The 22055-nt window shown below is 34.5% G+C and overlaps 1 protein-coding gene across 1 annotated transcript; it reads right to left on the bottom strand.

Annotated features, from left to right (window-relative positions):
• Positions 1-338: 338 nt before the first annotated feature.
• LOC120272256 (nijmegen breakage syndrome 1 protein-like) lies at positions 339-12429 on the bottom strand. The gene is made up of 14 exons (XM_039279019.1): positions 12325-12429; positions 12173-12226; positions 11870-12095; positions 11708-11796; positions 10638-10702; positions 10572-10601; positions 7582-7628; positions 7328-7439; positions 7175-7261; positions 4340-4511; positions 1153-1676; positions 1008-1069; positions 527-620; positions 339-452 (listed from the first exon to the last, which is right to left on the bottom strand). Exons 1-14 carry the CDS (start codon positions 12359-12361, stop codon positions 339-341), a joined length of 1713 nt encoding a protein of 570 aa, XP_039134953.1. The 5' UTR covers positions 12362-12429.
• Positions 12430-22055: the final 9626 nt, after the last annotated feature.

The following is a 22055-nucleotide window of genomic DNA, read 5'->3' as shown; positions in this document are numbered from 1 at the left end:
GCATCTTAAAGCTCAAATTTCTTCTGCTTGATGACTAGACACATAAATCCAGATGCGCAAGTCTAAATCATGCGAAATGTGTAACTCAATCATGCCGCATGTACATAAACTTTTCACCACATCATGAAGGTTTGCTTATTGCTCAGCCTTTAATTAATTGCCCCAAAAGAAAACAATCAAAATGGTTTTATAAATTGGTTGAGCAGTTTGATTGACTGATGAGATGTATGTTTACTTGGTATACACGGCTTGTTAAGACACCCGATTCAACATTGGTCATGTTAATACTTCACTAGGGCCGAACTGGATGGCTGCTTAAGAAATTAGGGGCACGGGCATTAGCCATTAATCTTCCTGATGAACTTCAAAGCAAAGCAAAATAACAGCAATTCAATGTCATCGGCGAGCAAACAAGGCCCAAGAGAAGTACCCGGACCAGCGCGTTTCCTTGCCTGCAAATGTCACATGGATGACGCTAAACTCCACAGTTTAACACCAACCTAAATTGAAGTAATGCAATTGATACCTTTTCATTGTTGAATAAATCTTCAGCAATGGCTTCCATTTGTTTCCGTTTCCTCTCTTCCCTCATGTAATCAGTTGTTCTGTCATCTCCTTCCCTGTACTAGCATTGTGTTTATAAGATTTATAATATCATGACATGCCAAGGTGATAAATAAGAGAATTCTAAAAATTCAACAAACATAACATCTCAATTCTGACACAAGGTACATAATAGATCAAATAGAATGATTTTGTGATATACACAATCCAATCTATTTCATGAATAAAATTTGGCCAATTTATCAAGAAAATTACTTGATGTTGCATCAAAACAAATAAAAGTGGACTAATCTAACTTAAGTTGCTGACCAAGGAGATTTGGACAATTCAAGCCAGACGCATTGAATGATTAGATTACCCAATTGAATTTCTAGTCATCAATCCATAATCTAAAACTTTACACTTGGACTGCAGGCATAGCAGAGTGGTAGTAGGCTACTTACTTGTAATAGTCTTTCGAGAAAGGTATAAGGTCTCTGAAGCTATTACCCGACACAATATCCTTCTGCATTTAAGAAGTAGCGTGTAATTTCTACTAGAACAGAAGGAACAAAAAGTGCTCGTCACTTCAGTGAATTGTTGTCATACCTTTCTGAAGTTTTTAAAGTTGACAACATTCTTTGAGTTTGAATTAAGTTGCACTGGAGCCATGATATTTCTAACAATCAAGTCCGGATTGTATATGATATCAGAATTTCGGAATTCATCTGTCACTGATGCATCAATCTTGTCCTTTTTCTTCAGAAGGATAGTGCCCGCACCCCTTGAACTAGAAATTCCAGTCTTGTCTTTAGAGATATTGTAATTCACAGCATTCTCATCTGTGCCTTTGTTCTCTGTGGCAGAGATTTTGTCTGGAGATCTAATTACATCTTCAACTTCATGTGCTCTAGAGGAATATTTGTCTGGAAATCTTACCACATCTTGAATTTCATGTTCTCTGGCAGACTTCTCATATGGAGGTCCTACAAAATCTTCACCTTCACATTCATGTTTCATCACATCCTCAAGTTTGCTAGAATTATCGACATGATCAGATGCAGCAGTGTCTATTTCAACATCAGAATCAGCAACTATAGTATCATCAGTGGAATGCGAGGATGAAACTACAACTGCACAGCAATCAAAGAAAATTGGAAATAAAAAACAAATTCCATGTGAATCATAAGCAAAGATCAATGCATGTTCTATAATAGAAACTACATAAAAGATGGCCAGTGAGATGCAAAAAAGGAAACAAAAACATCCTAGAAGAATAGTTAAAAGTTTAGGTCTGTGAATGATACTTGGCCCAATACACTTATTCAGCCTTTAACATTGGAAATAGAATGTAAGATGGCTACATGAAAGAAATAAAGCATCTATTCCAGTCAGCCCCACATCTCCTTTGTTCCAAATTGTATTTCAGATTATTATAAGCTATCATTATGTTTAAAAATCATAATTTTGAATGGAAATAAATGATTTACTTCTTTATAGGCTTGAAAGTAATGTACAAATGCATTAACTGAAAGATATGACAGTAGCTATGACGAGATGCTTAAATTTCAATAGAGGACAACAAGAAAAGCCTAACAGCCTAATCTCTCAGTCGCTCATTTTGCAATCAGTTCAAAGCGAAGATAAAGTATCTATAAATAAGCATCTCAAATATATAAACCAATATATCAGGAAAGAAGTCACGAATACCAACTCTAATAGACTTTAAGAAAAGAAGATAGGCACCATCATTTGATTTACTGAGTCCAAAATTCTGATTGCGCCAATGTGATATAATCACTACAACTGGCCACAGTAAGGATATATTGCAAATCACTTTGGTTATAGTCCATGCCTGATTTAGACAGAAGCCAAGTATTTTTATCAAGGTCAATATACACTGATCTAGCAATAATAGGGTTGCGTACTATCAGATCTGCCAGCAGTTAAAGATCATAGTTACAGTTTGGTGCATATCAAAGATGTTTTAGTATATGATTTTCACAGAAAAACCATACTCCCCGCCTTCTGAGAGAGTAGCACCACACCACTGCCACTTTGAATTCTGTAAGAATAAATGGTTGTTTTTCAAAAAGAGAAAAAGCCAAGAAGAAAAGGTCTGCATCACTCTAGGCCAGGATACAATCCAAGATATGGCCCATATCAGACTGCTAAATGCAAAGCTCATGATAATGGCCAAGACTACATGGGAGGGATAAAAACCCTGATAATCATGAAAGTAATTACACTATCTAATGACCCATTAAAGTATCACAGAAAGAAAAACCAATGCTACTACCTAAAATTTATAAGTTTGTCTAAAAACAAACTTTATTATCCCTACCTTATAGAGGATAATAGTTATATTTCCTGATAGTTTCTTATCTTGTATATGCAATACAGGATTACGTCTCACTAATGATCAACTAAAATGAGCACTGAATTACAGGACTATGTTCACTAATGATCAACTAAATGAGCACTAAATTAGGCTCATCTTGAACATTTAATAAATTATTTGGATAAAAATGAAGAACTTCCCATCATCATCAGGTCAGTATGAAGTAGGGTGCTCAGAAATGTGTAAGAACAGAATGCCATCGAGAAAAATTGCCTGTGTTTGCGAAGAGAAAGGTAAATAACCTTCATACTGTAGTTCTTTGTTATAAGTAGGCAATAGGAAACAGAATATAGGAAATGGTTTGCCCATTTAAAGGAATGATAAGAAAACAAACAAATTTTAGACAGCTAAGTCTCTAGGTTCACTAATGGGTGGGTGTAGTCCACTTGTATAAAATGCTCCAACTCAGGACCTAAAATTGTGACTATGAGGTAGTTGCTGCCTTCACACAAGACAAAAGACTTGAATCTCAAAAATTTTTTGTTGTCAAAGCAAATATGATTCAGATGATAGTATTTTACACATTCATATTTAGTTTTTCTGACTTATACTTATAGCAGATTATTAATCATTACTTATAGTAGGTTTATTGGCGTGCGCACACACGCACATACACATGCCCCAAAAAAAAAAGAGAGAATTTCTTTTGCATGAATGGGCATTCAACAAGTTATGTCACCTGTACTGAAACCAAGATTAGCAGCCCAATATATGCAGATCAAGTGCAATTCCATTTAGCAGAGATATTGACATTTTCAGTTAAAGACAACAATTATATTGTGTTACATTGATGCAAGTTATCAAAACTAGCTCTTCTATATAACATGCCGAATTTGATGCACCTACCGTGAGTTAAAGCTCGAAAGTTGCCAATTGTAATCTATTCAGAAATCAGAAATCAGAAATCAGAAAATTCTTTTATGAAATACAAACGCAGGATCTTCAGGTTCAACCAACCAAACAATGGCCAAGGATTTTACAGTTTCACCTAAATTTATTTTCCAACATCTTGATGCACTTTCACATTCCGAATGCTCTGCACATGGCAGTCAACTTCTCCCTGAGGATAAAGCTAAGGAAATGTCATAGTAAGGAATGTATCTTTTTAGAAAAGCCAAAAGACGTTAAATAATTCGAGAGTATGAAACTCTTAAGTTGTTATATTCTTCATATCCCTATCCTTCTAACATCTGTATACCATAAAAAGGGCAGAACAAAAAGCCTCAGCATAAAAATTATGGACTTCCACAGAACCACAAACTGTCCCTGACATTGACCTTAGTTTTTAGAAGCAAACTTGGGATACAAGTTTGCGCTACAAGAAATATAAAAATAAAATAAAATAAAATAAAAATTCCAGACAATAGATTTGTACAAATAGCACACAATACTTACTGGAAGCTGGCTCAATGTTAGATGGCTCTAAACGCCCAGATAAAATGGCAGCTACCAGTTTCACATCACTGACTCTGGACAAAGAAGTGAGCTGCTTATGGTGATTGAATTCATTTCTTGCTTCTTCAGGAATTACTAAAACAAAGTGGCAATTTTCTCCATCTGTTGAAGTCTACAAGTTTTTCACAGATATGGAATTACAACCCAGAAGTATCAATAAATGACTAAAAGGTATAATCATTTGCGGAGCAGAAAGAAAAATTAATAACTTACAGCATTTTGTTCAAATATTTAATTCTAGAAAAAAATCTTTTAGCACATTAGGTCCCCAAACTAAAAAGACAAGTCAATCTCTTCTTTTTGCATCAAGTCTCAGATTGAAATAAATAACATGGTGGGAAGCTTCTGTCTGAGAAAACTATATGAAGAAAAGATAACAATCACTAATGAATCTTTTTCCTTGTGGTATTTAAGAGTCAAATAACATCTGCAGAGAATAAAAAGCATCAATTTAAACACAAACAATCAGCAAAAGCTTCAAGCATTGCTGCTATGCAACATAAATTCAAATTCAAATTTATAAAACAAAGACTATATTTGACGAGGAGAAAAAGCCTGATAAGGCTTCGATCCATTCAGAAAATGCCCAAGATAATCCTTTATTTATGACTTCTAAGAAGCTCATATAACTATCAAAGAGTCTCAAGGCTCATATGTCTCTCATCCATTTGGTTGAGACAACCATTAGAACGAGAGAACACAACCACTAATATTTAGGGAAAAATTGATTGCATACCCGTGCAAAACAATGAAATTACTTAAATACCCCCATAAAAATACTATTTACTTGCATACCCCTAGTGGTGTCAAACGGGCCGGCACGGCCCGGGCCCACAACGGCCCATGCATTATGCGTCGGGCCGGCACGCACGCCTGTCTGAAATCGTGTCGGGCCGCACGCCCAATCAACCACTCGACGTGGCTCACAAAGACGTGCCCGCCCGAGATATATTATATTTATATTTTTTATTTTAAACCCAAAAATATAAAAAGTTACCCTAAAATTGCTAAAAAATATAAAAAAATCCTAAAATTCAAAAATATAGAACTAAAAGCCTTATTGACTAAAACAACAAAACATATACCAAATTTTTAAAAAAACTTACATTTAGCGTGCCGGGCTACGTAGCTCTGGGCGTCAAGGGGTCAAGAACCCCTAGCCCTAGCACGGTCTCGGGGTTTGGGGCGTGCCCGCCCCGAGCACCTGCATCAGAAGCACCGTGCTTGGGCCAAGCACGGCCCAACTCGTGCCGGGCCCGCCGGCCTGTTTGACACCCCTACATACCCCCATAAAACTAACTTTTTTATTTATATATCCCCTGCCAAGTATCATCGATAATCACGCTAGGGTTTATAAAATTAACCATAATTCTCACTAAACCCAACTTAACAAAATTACCCAATTACCCTTAACATCATCCAACCTAAGCCATCTGAGAAAAATTCCCAAACTTCTCAACAACTCAGCCGCCATCTTTTGAGGTTCCCTTCTCGCCAATCCCTTCAAACCACTCCATCTCACTTGCCGGCTTTTTCAAATCAACGCCGAGACGCCTCACTCCGTCCTCCGGAGGTTTCAACCCTAACCCTACTAGACCATCTCAACGCTGCGAATGCCCCGACGCCATGGCATCTTCAAGATATGTTGTTACCTTCACCGCCGGAGGGTCTCCACGATGATCAACGCCGTCACCGGAGCTTACTCGGAGAGCCTCCCAATTTTAAAGAATTTTATGAGGAACTCGTGTTCAAAAAATTTGATGTCTTTTAGAAAACGTGATGGTAAAAAACTTGATATTTGATGGATGTTCAAAAATTATCGACTTTTTCATATAAATTTCATACGTGATTATATTTTTGAGTAGTGTATGAAATTATTTGTTATATATCGTTAAAATGTCGTAATTTTTACCTATTTTTAGGTTGTGTTTGTAAAAAAACATGTGATAATGTAAAATTTTTAGAGATGTTTCGTGAAAAACCTTAAAAAATATGAATTTACTCAAAAATTCATGATTTTTTTAATAATTTTTAAAAAATAATTAAAGTGTATATATAAAAATTACATTGGTTATCTATAATTTAAATAATTTAAAGACTATAAAATATAATAAAAATTTGATGGATATATTAACAAACCCATAATGGTCATTTGTTGAATGAAATGAGTAATATCTACAGATTAGATGGGTATATAAGCAAACCCATTTTGGTAATTTAAACTTATTCCATCCATTGATTTAAAACCATTAAGAGTCAACTTAACCATAGGGGCATATAAGCAAATATAATTGACTTGTAGGGGTATACAAGCAAATATCATTTTTATGAGGGTATTTAAGCAAATTCATGATTTTATAGGGGTATGTAAGTAAAAATCCCTAATATGGTATCCAAAAAATTTTGAATTTCTAAACTTGTTTTGTGCATGATAGAACTCTTAGGGTTGTTTGGTAAAGAATAATATTCAGTTCTCAGTTTCAGTTTTAGTTTTCTGAAATCATATTATTTATTATAATTAAATACTATTTTAAAAGTAGAGAAAAAAGGTTTGAAGAAAAGAGGTGATTAGTCAAATTGGGAAATGCAAGGATAAGTAGGCAAGAAAGAGAAAAAGGGAAATCAAAACTAGGCACATAAAATAGAAAACATGAAATAGAAACCAAAGAACAGGGCAACCTAGCAGTGGTTATTAATGAGCTATTGAACAAATTGCACAGAACGTGCATTGTGATAGAAATTTCCAAACAGTAAAAATACAGAGGTTTTACTAACCTGGCTATCAGAACAAAATTCATCAACACTGAGAAACCTTGCTCCAACCACTTCTAACAATGTTTCAAGCTTATCCCAGAATTTATACTGCATTGAGTTGAAAAATTAGCAGTCTAACAATTTTCCAGACCAAGCAACAGGAACAGCAGATACCTTGTTGCATGATGATCCCAGTATAAATGTGTACCCTTCTAGACATTTGTCCCTAGTCTTTGACTCAGCAATCTTTACTGGTGTACCTTCAAGTACCAATGTGGCGGTGTACCTGGGAAGAATGAGTATGAAGCAAACCAATCTAATACTTGAAGCATTATTATGATAAAAAGAGGCATCAGTTCATTAAGTTCATCAACCACATGTGTTTAAGGAGATGCAAGACATTGAAGAATGGCTGAAAATGAACTTACGATGCGCAACTAGGAACTTCCGTGCGAATGCTTTTCTCCCTGAGAACCTATAAAGCACGGAAAGCATATAGCTATAATATCTGTCCACAAAACAATAAAAGAAGTCCACAGCAGTACATCTTTTACAATAGGAAATAGCATCAGACATCTTAGAACATAAATTTTCTATGTAGACAAGGACAAATTTGTTCACTTGTTTGGAAGTTAGTGTAATCTCATGATGGAAATAAAATGACCCATGAGACTACATGACGCACATTATACTCGAACGATTAAATATATATATATGTATATTAAAATAGAAGAGAAAATCAATAACTTAAAGAAAATATTAGCACTTGGTGTGATCGGGAAACGTGTGCAAGGAGTTATATTTTTGTATCTTCTTGCTATTAAGGTCATTTCCGACAAGCAGGAGCTAGGCGGGGTTCACATCAAGCAGGTTTGTTATAAAGATCATTTTCCAGTTTAAGATGATTAGGATGTCTAGATGTCAGAGTTCCAGGATTAGTAAGTTCAATTTTAAGATCTTGGCTCAATATAATTCCTACTGGTTCTCTAGGACTCGAAACATGATTGAATTCATTAGAAAGATATCTAATTGATGTAAAATAAGAAGCTGTGTCATTTAACTCAATAATTATGGAAAGCCAGAATGGTCCCTGACTGCCCCACCCCACTTAAAAGTTCTTTTTGTCATCATTACGTTATCTTCTAAGGACCGGTTTATTCTTCTACGTGTGAGCAATTGGAAAGCAGATGTTTGATTGCTTAAGTTTATTCATCCTTTCAACTCACCCTATCAATTCTTCTTCAGATTTTCAGTGAACTACCTCTGAAAAGTTGGTCAAGAAGTTTCCTTAGTAGCTGCAAATCAGTTTTAATATTTGATTAGAACATAATGTGGTCATGCTTGTAGAGCATGGCCATTAAAGACCCAAAAATGAGGCTCAGTGATTGTTTTCTTGCACGCCCATGCTTTAAAGTCAAACAACCAGTAACTTTCGATCTTGGAGCTTCAGGGATTTTTAGCAAATAATTGAATTTTTAGATACATAGTCCACAGCAATTTTGAGGCCATATAATCTAACCAGAAAAATAGCAATGGGCACCACCTAGCTAGATTAGGGGACAAAACATTCATCCTTTGCTGCCATAATGCTGATGCTCAATTACCAATCCGTGGGTGGAGAAGGGCTACCACACGGCCAGCGTATTTGTAAAACTTTTAGGCCCACTGAAGGCTGATAAATAGAACCTATAAGAACCTAATGCAAAATAAAAAAATAAAAAAATCTCAACCCACTCTTATGTTCTTTGTTCTGACTTGGCTCACATTCAACTCAAGTATAATTGTTTGGCATCAGCTTTCTCTGACCCAGAAATAGATCAGCCATCTACTCTTTATCTTAAAATTTTATATATCATACCTAGAGAAATGTGGCGATGATGATGCAGATTGATCGTGGTAATCAATTTGGTATTGCTTAACCACTAACTATTGAATAAAAGACCAAAGAAAATAAACTGTAATAAGGGCAGAAGCACAAGAATTCTTCTTCTCTGAGATGATTAGTGAATCTAAGAGGTTTTTGGATTAGGTATAGAAGGGTAAGGGTTAAAATAATAAGTAGGGGGTGGGAGAAAAATTTGTCCCTGCTCTAACAGTATCCAATCAGATTGTAAGCAGTATTTGGATTTATCTGCATCTCCTATGCTATCCCTCTAAGGGCTGTTTGGATACTTATCCCCACCATATACATGATCCAAACACCCTAATATACATTTACCCATCAAAAACATAACATTAAGTTGAAATCTATTACCACCAAGTAAAGCTCATATCATTTTGAATTAAAAAAGTAACTGATATAAATAACACTGATCAAATTCAAACATAATATATAGGCAAAAAGATTTCTTCAACAATTTCAAAAAACCAAATCTTGTGCACATTATTCCAACACAACAAACATTTACTTTCTGCAGTCACTGCATTGCTCATAGCATTTTTTTAACCCCAATAAAATTTGGAAAAATACATTAAGGTCATTATTGCAATTAGTTAACTTCATTACATCTTACAAAATAGTTTACACTTAAAGTCATAATGGCCAATACAAAGATTCCCACATGGCATATGTTCAATTTGCACAACGTAATTAGACTATCTCAATAAATGGATGCAGAATTGAATATTCTGATTGGAAAAGGCCTGCAAATGCCCATGAAATGTCAAAGATGAATAATACCCAAGAATATAAGACAATAATTGATCTATTAAATTATAAGGCATGAAAATGGATTGTTATTAATAAAAGCCTCGACATTGTGCTAGAAAAAAAAGGAAAGGGAAAAAACAAAAAGATTTTGAAGACCACATTCATAAGATCGCTAGGTGAGTAAACACTTAAGAACTGACTGGTTTGTTGGATCCTGGAAGGAAACCCACCAACAAAACTTATGCACTGTAGTGGCAGATTAATGAATTACAGACAGCACAGCAAATATGCACAGCTCTTGATCCATGAGTATGATGATGGTTTGGCTCATTCATATCTCAGGAAAAACAAATCAGGTCATGAATTTAACATGTCCAAAGTCACTCCCAGATTTTAAGTTGTTCACCATTTTACTTCTAATATTTTTAGGAAACATTAACCCATTCCCAATGTATTCATATGCAAAGCTTACTAATACCTAAATTTCATAGATCTAATTTCTTAAATATTGTTCCTCATCTCAAATATATTGGTACTTTAGATACCATCAGCACAATAATTTTCTGCTCGCATATTATCCTCAAATTGGTTTCTCCTTCTTGTCACAGTGATTGGAGAGACAAACACTCATATTTTCTCAAAAAAGTTCTCGTTACAACCAACAAGAAATACTTCTTGCAAACCCTAAGAGTATAGCCGAAGAATCATGTTGCCTGAGAGGATTAAAGCATGAAGTGTGAACATAAAATTAAAAATTTGAAAAGGCACCTGCAGCCAATCACAAAGAACAATAGGCCTCTTTGCACAACTGCTTCAATGAGTGCATTTTGTAACAGGAGATGTCCGCTCAACAACAGCATGTGTACACAATGCGTTCCAATTATATGCAGCAGAGCCACCTTTAATAACAATATCAACCACAAATTAGTGGAGAGGCTTAATATGGGACTTTGGAGCAAAAGTAATTTTAAAATGCTGGCTAATGCATGATAGAGTTTACCCAAAGCTAGCAACTCTTTTCTTTGTTTTCTCATGTATAATAAAAATGTATATATATATCATATGCAAATAAATATCGGATCCATAATATGGAGAATAAAAATAAACTGAAAAAACACAATGATTTCACATAATTTAGAACTGGCTAAAAAGCTGAAAACGAACAACAAGTGTTCAAGGTTTAGTACAATTTCTTCTGAAGGGGAATTTGACAAAGAGATTGATGTACTACGGTTGGTGTCAATAATATAAATCAACATATTGATCAATAGAGAACCAAGAAAGAAGTGCATAAACTTTCAAAACATGATTAGAACTTAAAAGTCAATGGAGAACCAACTAAATTTTCCTGCAACATTTGAAATAAATATACTGAAGCATATATCCATAAACTTATGTCCCTCATATGAATGTGCCATAAATAACAAATATGTCATTTGGATTTTTAAACTAAATGAAAAGAATTTTAAACAATACAAATCCTTTTTTCCATGACACAAGAGCATTAAGCATTCTGTATAATTCTTCTCCTTCCATCAAGTATCACTTTAGCCCTATGTGTGAACTACCTGTCTGAGATACTCTCTGAGTCAAGTTTCAATTGTAATCAACTAAATAGGACTGACCAAATCACTAAAATGATGGATCCTAAGCAAACAACTTGTGACCAAGCAAGGCATACTTAGTTATATAGCATCCACGCTTTTAATCCCTTCAAAATTAGAAAACATTCTCACGATTTGAAAATTTGTTCCGTATAACTATATCAAGAACTCTAACAAGCAAAAAAATCATATGAAACAGATAACTCAACAAGCATAAAAACATACAACTTCTGAAGACTAACTTTCTCAACAACAAAACTTTATCACTTTTAAACAAAACTGAATAAATCCAGTACCAACCGATAGAGGAAATGGTAGCCTCGAGAGAACGATTCACTCCATCGCTTTCAAAACCATGAATATAAAACAAAAAGGAAATAAAACAAAATCTGCAAAAGAATACACGTAATTTAGAATAATCAACCAAATAACAACCAAAACAACATAAAACCAATCATTTACCTGAAGGTCGCATTACCAGTCCCAAAAGATACCAAATCCCCATCATTGATCATTGCCTCCTGATTCTCCCGCAGACGAACAGCCTTCGCCCCCAATTCCTTGTTAATCCAGGTCCCAAATTTCGAACGATCCACAACACGAACACAGGACTGATCAACTTCATCAAAGATAATCTCAGCATGAAGTCTTGACACAGCGGTGTCTGTCTGGACAGTGATATCACATTCTGCAAAGAAAGAGAGCATCTTGGACTGAGCCAACGCTGAAACTCTGAAGATAACCGAAGGAAAGAAAAAGGGGAACCTCTTCGGCCAACTTTGTAAGATCCTTTGGAGAAGATGTAGTACTTCTGGGTACCTTCCATGAAGAAGATTGAGGACTTGAGAATCAAACAACAAGGATGTAATCTCAATGGAGAGAAAGAGAGAGAGAGAGAGAAGAAAAGATGGATGTACCTCTGAGGGATTCGGATGGGAAGAGGCCCCAAACCATGACCGCGGAAGTTGATTACGGAGAAAAGGAGGTTGGGGAGGGAAGGAAGAGGGCGTCCTGATTTTGAAGCAGCGAGAAACTTCAAAATTTGCCCACTTCACTTATCTTTTCAAATTACAGATTTACCCATTGACGTCTTTTTTGTTTTTTTCTCCGGTTCCATAGTCAAATATCCCCTTGCCAAGCCCCTCTATCATTCATTTTGGAAGACATTCATCCCTGACTTCTATTATTCATCATATTTCCATTTGAGAAGCTGATATGGCATTAAATGTGATTAAAATAATATTGAAAATATTAATCGGGTGCAAATTAGAATTAGATTTTAATCTAGACTTGAAAGTAAAATTAAGGGCTTTTTTCCGTTATAGCCTTCCTTTTTTATTTAAATTATCAAAATAACTATACTTGAAATTTATCCACCAAACTAACATTAAACCATCACATCAACCCCATCTCATCATCCATGTGTTTTTAAAATATAAAATATTAGATTTTTTTTCAAAAACACCTTTTATTTTAAAAAAAACACAAAACAAAAATAATTTTACTTTTTAAACTATTTTCTTCAGTTATTATTAATAAATATTTTTTTTATAAAAAACCAAAAAAATAAAATAAATTCTTAACTGGATTTATTTTAAAATATATATTATTACTTTTAAAAAAAACTTTTTTAACGGTTTATATATTTTTTTAAAAAAATATCATTATTATTATTATTATTATTATTATTGCTTTATATATTTTTTTATTTTTAAATAATAATTATTGTTGAACCACATTTTTTAGATATTATTATTATATATTATTATTATTAAAAATGGTATGCGTTGATGCACACCATGTAATGACATATATTAACTGCACACCAAGTAGGCTTTAGATGTAGAAAGCATCTGATTCCTCCTATAAAGCTGGTTGTGTATGCTTATAATTATTAAAAAATAATATCTAAAAAATGTGATTCAACTATAATTATTACTTAAAAATAAAAAAATATATAAACCAATAATAATAACAATAATAATGATGATATATTTTTTAAAAAAAATATATAAACCGTTAACAAAGTTTTGTTTTTTTAAGTAATAATATATATTTTAAAATAATATATATTTTGAAATAAATCCAGTTAAGAATTTATTTTATTTTTTTGGTTTTTTATAAAAAAATAATAAATATTTATTAATAATAACTTAAGAAAATGGTTTAAAAAGTAAAAATATTTTTGTTTTGTGTTTTTTTATAAAATAAAGGGTGTTTTTGAAAAAAAAAACTAATATTTTATATTTTAAAACACATGGGTGATGAGATGGGGTTGATGTGATGGTTTCATGGTTAGTTTGGTGAATAAATTTTAAGTATAGTTATTTTGATAATTTAAATAAAAATGAAGGCTATAATGGAAAAAGGCCTAAAATTAATCTCTCCCCCTCTCCATTCTAGAAACGGCAATAATATCCAAACCCGACCCCACCAGAGTTTGACGGGTAAAACCCAATTTGACCGAGTTTCGGGTCGGGTTCAGGTAAAACCCGACTTTTATGAAACGGGTGCGGGTGCGGGTATGGAAATTCTAATACCCGACCCGTACCCGAACCCGTACCCGACCCAAAATTAAAATTACTAAAATATGCATATAATATATATACATATATATATATATACTAATATGTTCTACAACTTAACAATTTATGGTTTTTTATTTTTCCTCTTTATTTAGTATTGTAATTTTACAATAATTTTATTTTATTTTATAAAAAAATTATAATTACTTTTAAGTTATTTTCTATAAAAAAAAATATATTTTTTATTAATTTTTTTAATATGGGGGCAGGGGCGGGTATACGCGAGGGTACCTAATTACCCGTCGGGTGCGAGTGTGGGTTGGGGTTTTTAAAACCCATCGGGTTCGGGTTCGGGTTCGGGTTCGGGTTCGGGTTCGGGTTCTCTTATAATAGCGGGAGTGGCGATGCGGGTACGGTAGAAAACCTGCACCCGACGACCCGTTGCTATCCCTACTCCACTCCATCATCCACCCACCCAACAGTGATGAGGCCTTCCTACACTACAACCTGCCGCAACATTCAACGTCTGTTGACTCATCCAATGCCTTCCCCTAACATGCCACTACCACCACTAATGAAGGAGATCGTTCTTGCCATCCACAATCCCTATTGCTAAGGCAAAGCTTTCTTAACCTGTTTACAACCTGACAGACCTTCCACCTATAACTTCAATTGCCCAAACCAAGCAAGCATTCTTGATTTTGGCATTTGAGTTTAGTTTTATCTTTATGTTTAAATTTGATTTCATTTGAATTTGACTTTTATGATGTTATGTGATTACCTTAGTGTTGAGTTGTATGGAATGAAATGTGCCATTTGTTTTGGTTTCGTAGATCAGTGATTAGTTAAAATGTATAGAGCTTTATTACTTATCTTGTATGTTGAGGCTTTAGTTAATCTGTTGGCATTGTGAGGTTGTAATCCAAAATGAAGTTTGTTTATTCTTTTACTTAGTATAGATGGTTTCCTCGCTAGTGATTAGATGAAATGATTACAAAGAAAATTTTGATAGCCTTGATTATTTTTTTCCTCTTCATTGAGATTGATGGGCTAGTTCAATTTAATTAACACTTCATCAATATAAATGATTGTGGTCCTCTAATATGACAAAGCTATTGAAGCTTGGGCCATTCTCAAGAAGGATCAACTCTTCATCTTTGGTTAAATTGATCACCTCTTCATCAATATCGGGCAAGATCTAATTACTTTCAGCTCTCAGGCCATTTCTTTTCTTTTAGTCTTTTCCTCTTTTGTTATATTTAAAATCAATGCATTGTGATAGATTCTAATTAACCAATGAACTTTTGTACTTAATACTTTCCCACTAACATCTAGGGTATTAAACCTTGTATTTTTGCTTATATCTATCATGATTAAAGAAAAATAAAAAAAAAATTACAAAAATAAGTAAAGTGCCTTTGGCCAAAGCTAGTGACTTTGCCCAAAGCCCGATGAGTTTTTGTTAAAGATATGGACTTTTTTTTAATAAGCAACCAAATTTAAGGAACAATTAATTTAAAAATCAAGGCAAACTACAACTCAGATCTACAAAACCACAATTTAAATGCCTCTTTTTATTGCTCTGTGAATAGAGCTAAGAATAGGTTTGTACTTGTCCCTTTTCATTTAGTTTGAGAATTCAATCAATGTATTACCCTGAGAATAGGGTTGTACTTGTCCATTTTTATTTAGGGTACAACCTTTTTGATAGAAGTTCTTTGACTCCAAAATGTACAAAAATTGTTTAAGACAAATTGATGAAGGCATTACAACTAGTTGAGAAAGAATTTGTGACCGTGAAAGATGTTCAAGGATTGAAAAATGCTAACCAAAAAACAACTAAAGAAAATCATCTAATTTTTCTTTTCTAATATTTTTATCAATTAACATGTCTTATTTTTCTAATTGTTCATAAAGTTCAATAAGCAAATCATCTACAAATGGAAATTTTCTAGTGATGTATCCTCAACTAAGCTATACTCATCCTTTATGTCAAGATTTTGGAGTGGCAATAACTCCAAACTACCAATTTATTCATTCTTCGCAGGTATTCATTCAATATTCCATATTTTTCTATTATCATTGTTGCATTTTGGGTTCAATTTTCAATTTAACATGAGTTCTACATAGGACTATTCTTCAAATTGGGGGTTCAGTCTTCAAGCTAGCATGAGTTTTACAAGAATGCTAGAAGAAAATACTTCATCTCAATTTATTTGTCAAGTAAAACATGGTGGTTTTACTTATATTCTAATATATTTTTTTTATGCATTGCTTTGGAATTTTTCCTAATTGCATAGTGTCTTTTAATAAGAATCCTTGCCAAGTTGTTTAAAACCTCAACAGAAGTGATGGAGATCATGTGAGGTTATCCATTTCTGTAAATTTAGACTCCTAGAAAGAAATCCATCTTTTTTTCTATTGTGTTGTTTTAAGGTTGCTTTTCTACCAAAATGAAAAAATTTATTGTTAGGAACTTCAACAAAAGTGAATAGAACCATGATTGTAATGCTTTAAGGATGTATCTTTGCAAAAATGAAAGATTTTAGTTTAGGTATGTATTGAATTTTGTTGTTCAATTTGGAAGATGTGGACATCATATACAGTGATTGTAATCTTGTAGACTCATTGTATAACTTCTTTTTTGCTCAGGTAGATGTGAAAATTTTGCAGAAGTGAATCTCCTACCTTAATTTGAGGCTTATTATTATCTAGTGATGATCATATGGGATATGGAATAAACAAGCATATTGTTACATTGGCTCCATTGCTTATGAAAGTTTTAGATTTGTATAGTGGAGTTTATATGATGGAGTGTAATGTGTTGTTCTTAGAAAAAATTCTACAAGGCACTAATAACTATTTTCTTGCTTTGTGATCCATGCCTAGACATGACCATGATTCGGTTCAAACCGATGAACCAAACTAGAATTGTTAATGTTTGAACCGAACCTGAACAATGATGATAAGTGTATTTCATATATATATTTCCATACCTTTTCATGTATTTATCTTGTATTTAAGCATTTATTTATTGTGATTTAGTGCTTCTATGGGTATTATTGTGTATTTGTGAAGGAAAAAATGTTCCTGTGCAAAAGAGTGGGATTTGGCACAATTACAGTGCGAAATAATATGAAATTACAGTGTTCCAAGTGAAGCACAGTCTGAGCAATATTGTGTCTCACCCACTAAATATTCCAGGGGATTTTTGCAACAGGTGAAGAACTGTCACCATATTAAAAACACTATAGCTGAGTACTGTAGCATTTTACTATAGCACATGTATGGAGAAAAGCACGGTTTGTGTGCTCCTTGCACGACCGTGCTCATGCTAAATATCTATGATTCTATTACCCAGACTATTCCGAGATATTCAGGGGGAGAAGCAACCCCTAAGCACAACCATGCTCACCTCGAAAATCACTTTTTAAGCCCAGATCTAGGTCATTTGATGGGGATCCTTATTCCTTCCTCTTGGGGGGCAGCTGCCAAGCTCTACCCTTCCACTTTTTAGGGGCCAGAGTGGATCTACGGTGCAAGATTGTGAGTGGAGTGGAGCTAAGCAGGTGGAACTTCATCAGAGCACCGTCGGAGTGGTTGAGAAGCAAAGAGGTGAGTCTTTCATGGCTTCTTTATCTTTTGTTTTCTATAGCTTTGTAATGATTTGTATAACTATAAGGGCTAGACACTCTCTAGTACCCCGGATCTATGAACTTGGATGCTTATGTGCTATATTGATTTACTTACTTTTAGTATGTCTACAGAGTTCTATTAGCTTCTTGTGTTTATTGATGTGTTTGCATAACTTGATGTGTTCGATTTGCACAGATGCTTTGGTAAAACTTGCTGTATGGATGACCATAGTTGTGATTGCTTATTGTGATTGCAAAACTTGATGTGTTTGAGATGCATAGTTACCCTAGCAGACCTTGGTGTATTTGAGAACCATAGATGCAACATTGCACTTGAGCACACACAAGAACCTTAGGATGTACATGGTAAGTATTAGGAGCAAGTCCATTGCACATTTCTCCAGGGGATTAGTCCAGTGCACTACTCTATCTCTGTGTATCTCACCTAGTTCCATTCTAGCCCTTACCTGTTATCCTTCCTCCCTTTAGGATTTAGTTGTAACCCTTTTACCAACCATAGTTGATCGGTTAGATATTAGATAATCAATTAGTACTTTGAGTCTAGTTCCTATAGTTCGACAACCCTACCCATTACGGGGTACCACTTTACTACTTGTGTGGGACCTGTGCACTTGCCGAGAACACATCAAAGTGACATTGTTCCAGTTTCAAATTGGAACCTTGAACTGGACCAGCACTACAAGAAAAATATACTTTTGCGACAAATGTTTTTGCAATGGCTTACTGATAAGTGCTTGTATATAAATAATCACATATTATTGTACATTTTGCTCGTTATTTATGAAAAATTTTTCTATAAATAAACACAAATTTAAAATGAAATGATGATATTTAAACAGAAATATAGTTGTACAAGTTAATTATTGATTAATTATCCCGGTTTCCACTTAAAACTTATGTTTTTCTCAGCTATCCTTGTTATGTTCCTATTTCCTTTTAAAATTATACAGTTTTTTGTTTAAACAGAAATGTTTCCGTTGAAATTTATCAAGTTTTTGATTAAAATGTTATGTCTCTGTTTAAATTTATCCAGTTTCTATTTAAACAGAAATGATTTTAGTAGGTATTCGGATTCTACGAGTGTATCGGTTCCACCTCAGGGATATCCTGACAGTTTAGTAGGCCTTCCTTACCCGTTAGATCAATTTAAAGTTTTGTCATTGCATGTCGGACAACGTTTTGTAGGCGCTAACAATTTAAAAAACTCACTTCACTACCACGAGTGCGGACACAATCGTAGATCTTGCAAAGAAACTGTCGCCACCTAAGCATAAAGGACAACTTATATTCGTTACATATGTTTGCCACAAACTATCGCATATTATTGTACATTTTGCTCGTTATTTATGAAAATCGTTTTCATAAATAAATGCAAATTTAAAACAAAATGATGATATTTAAACAGAAACATAGTTGTACAAGTTAATTATTGGTTAATTATCCCGGTTTCCTCTTCAAACTTATGTTTTTCTCAGCTATCCTTTGTCATGTCCCTGTTTCCGTTTAAAATTATACAGTTTTTTGTTTAAACAGAAATGTTTCTGTTCAAATTTATCAAGTTTATGTTTAAAATGTTATGTCTCTGTTTAAATTTATCTAGTTTTTGTTTAAACAGAAATGATTTTAGTAGGTATTCGGATTCTACGAGCGTGTCCGTTCCACCTCAGGGCCACCCTAACAGTTTAGTAGGCCTTCCTTCCTCATTAGATCATTTTGAAGTTTTGTTATTGCATGTTGGACAATGTTTTGTTGGCGTTAACTATTTAAAAAACTTACTTCACTACCATGAGTGCGGACACAATCGTAGATCTTGCAAAGAATACTTTACAAATCAAACTAGAAAGAAACCACAGAATATCAAAACAAAAGGAAACTGCACAACATATTCAACAACGTCCATCTCGCCTAAATACCTTGGAGCGCAAACTAATGAAATGCCGAAGAGTTGAGCGGGAGTTCTCCTTCGAGGCAGTGGTCCAATTCTACAGAAGATGTCCAGGCAACGATAACTTTGAAAAAGGAAAAGCTGAAGAGATGAAGAGAGAAAAAGGAAACCAGCGCTAATAATGGTGTTCTCTAGGGATTAACCAAGAAAAAAAATGCTTCCTCCTGAAGAGGAAAAATTATTCCAGCAAAGGGCGTTATGGTCAAAACATGTCTCATTTGCCACAACTTCCCATGCAAGGGATAATTTTGTCCAAAAAATTCAAAACTAACTCCATTACATGCTTTGAGGGTTTCAAATTCATTGTATTCAAAAGAAGGGCTTTTTATGGATAATCAAATTTAGAGGGACAATTTGTACATATTGCAAACTTAGAGGGTGTTTTTGGCAATTTCCACTATAAAAAAATAAAGTAAAACTTAAAAAATTAACATAAATGTTTAAACCATTAAAAAATCACTGAAAAATCAACTCAAAGGACTTATAAAATTATAAAATTAACAAACAAAACAATGAGAAAATTTTAAAATTATATAAAAATCATTAAAAAAAAATAAAATAATTAAAAATAAAGAAAAAGAGAGAGATAGTCAAACAAATGAACCATTGATGAAGAGCATCACTTCAAGATTTATATCTTTTTTCAAAAAAAAAGGGCTTGGTGAACTTTAGCTTTGGTATCTTCTTTTCTTTGCTAATCTCACTAATGCTCATTACTATAACACCCACCCACATAGTGAAAGCAAAATAGAAAGGAACAAACTAACACATACCCAAATTATACCTCAAGAATCCATATAAATTATTAAAAACATAAAATAATTAAAAAATAAAAAAATAAAAAAAAGGGAGAGATGGTCACCAGAGAAAAAATCAACATAAAAGAACTATTGATGAAGAGTTTCACTTCGAAATTTATCTTCTTAAAAAAACAAAAAACTTCATGAGCCTTAGCCCTTATATCTTCATCTCCTCCTTGCTAATTTCACCAATTGATAAGTGCTTGTGTGATAAGAATACGAAGTGTTCTTTCCTTATGATGAGCATTACTTTTATCGGGTTTTAACGCTAATATGTGTGTATTTATGTTACTTTCATGCATATAGGGTTGTGAAGCCGAATCTTAGAGAAAGAAGCCAATGTAGATCGTGAGTGCACCATTTGGAGGAAATCTTGAGAAGGTTCAAACGCGAAGACATAAGTCGGGTTCAAGATGCTAGAATGTGTGCCAACCTCCTTGTATTCAAGCTAGAACAATGATTTGGAGGGGCACAGAGGTAGTCACATTCTAAGTATTCCGGCTTGTGCATGTGTAACAAGATCTCCACCAACGCGACCCTTCATTGAAGAAGCAAAGCGATCTATGACATAAACGTGTGCCCGTTTACGTTACCTCGATGATAGCATGGTTTCGGGAGTGTTTCGGAGTGGTACTGTTGCAGAACGATGTAGCAAAACACTGTAGCAGGTACTGTTCACGGCCGACCGAAGAAGGAGTTATCCAGAGAAGCCACACGCCCGTGCGTTAATTCCACACGGGCCTTGTGAAATATTCACATGGGCGTGTGGATTCCCGATTCCAGCCCTATTTAAGGCCGATTTCAGCCCCAATTTCACGATTCTTTTCTCAATCTTTTCCCCAACTTGAGAGAGGGCTGCGGCTAGGATTTTGAGAGGTATTGGCTAGGGATTGGGAGAGGTTCTACGGCTCTGATATCGCGCTCCGTTTGGAAGAATGTTAGTGGGAGAACTTTCGTCGGCACTGATCCGGCGAGGTGTATCCTAGGCCGGACAAAGGAACCTTTGGATGAGTAGAGGACTCTCCACAAGACCATTGCCACGACTATCGAGGGGGTTTTCTATAGATTCATTGCTTTTACATTCGATTTTATTGATTGTAATTAGCTCCATGGAGAGCTAAACACCCTAGTGGGTACTTGGATTGTGAACCCTAGGATGTATTCGTTTCATCGAACCTTGTTATTATGCTTTCATTAATTAATGTTTTTATTGAGTTCCAATCTTGAATGCATTGATTGTATGAATACTCCCTTAGAGTGACACTAGGGTTGAGAGTTCTTGTTGGTAATCTTTGTGAGTGAGTGACACACCACGAGAGTTAGACAAAGCTAGATTGGAGAAGGTTGAGATGGTGAGTCGAGAGGTAGCAGAGTGTCCCATTTCCCCTCCGGTATGATTTATTCTACCTCCAACTCCTCGAGTTCTTTGTGGTCATAATAGAGTGAATGGGCTAAGGGATGACCTTCCGCTGGGGCTTAGTTGCGAGTGCAATGGAGTGAAGCGTTGAAGTGATTTTAGCATCTAGGGCTTAATTGTGGCTAGGGACCTTCCGCCTGTACCAAAGGGTTAAGTCTACATATAGGAAGAGGATTTATCACTTGGAATCCCTAGAACTCATTGCAATTCTATACGAGTGCGAGGTTGAGAGATTGTTCAATTTCTCCTCCGGGACATGTATAGGGTTAGACATGGTTGACCTTAGATTTGGGACCATGTATTAA

Source organism: Dioscorea cayenensis, chromosome 2 (genome assembly GCF_009730915.1).
Source record: "Dioscorea cayenensis subsp. rotundata cultivar TDr96_F1 chromosome 2, TDr96_F1_v2_PseudoChromosome.rev07_lg8_w22 25.fasta, whole genome shotgun sequence".
NCBI classification, from domain to species: Eukaryota; Viridiplantae; Streptophyta; class Magnoliopsida; order Dioscoreales; family Dioscoreaceae; genus Dioscorea; species Dioscorea cayenensis.
This window is presented reverse-complemented; position numbering and strand designations above follow the sequence as displayed.

Excerpts from the sequence above, each read along its gene's own strand:
- LOC120272256 (XM_039279019.1), bottom strand. The coding sequence starts at position 12,361 with ATGGTTTGGGGCCTCTTCCCATCCGAATCCCTCAGAG. Across the intron at positions 12,227-12,324 it reads CCCATCCGAATCCCTCAGAG|GTACCCAGAAGTACTACATC; the intron begins GTACATCCATCT and ends TCTTCATGGAAG. Across the intron at positions 4,512-7,174 it reads AATTTTGTTCTGATAGCCAG|ACTTCAACAGATGGAGAAAA; the intron begins GTTAGTAAAACC and ends AAAAACTTGTAG.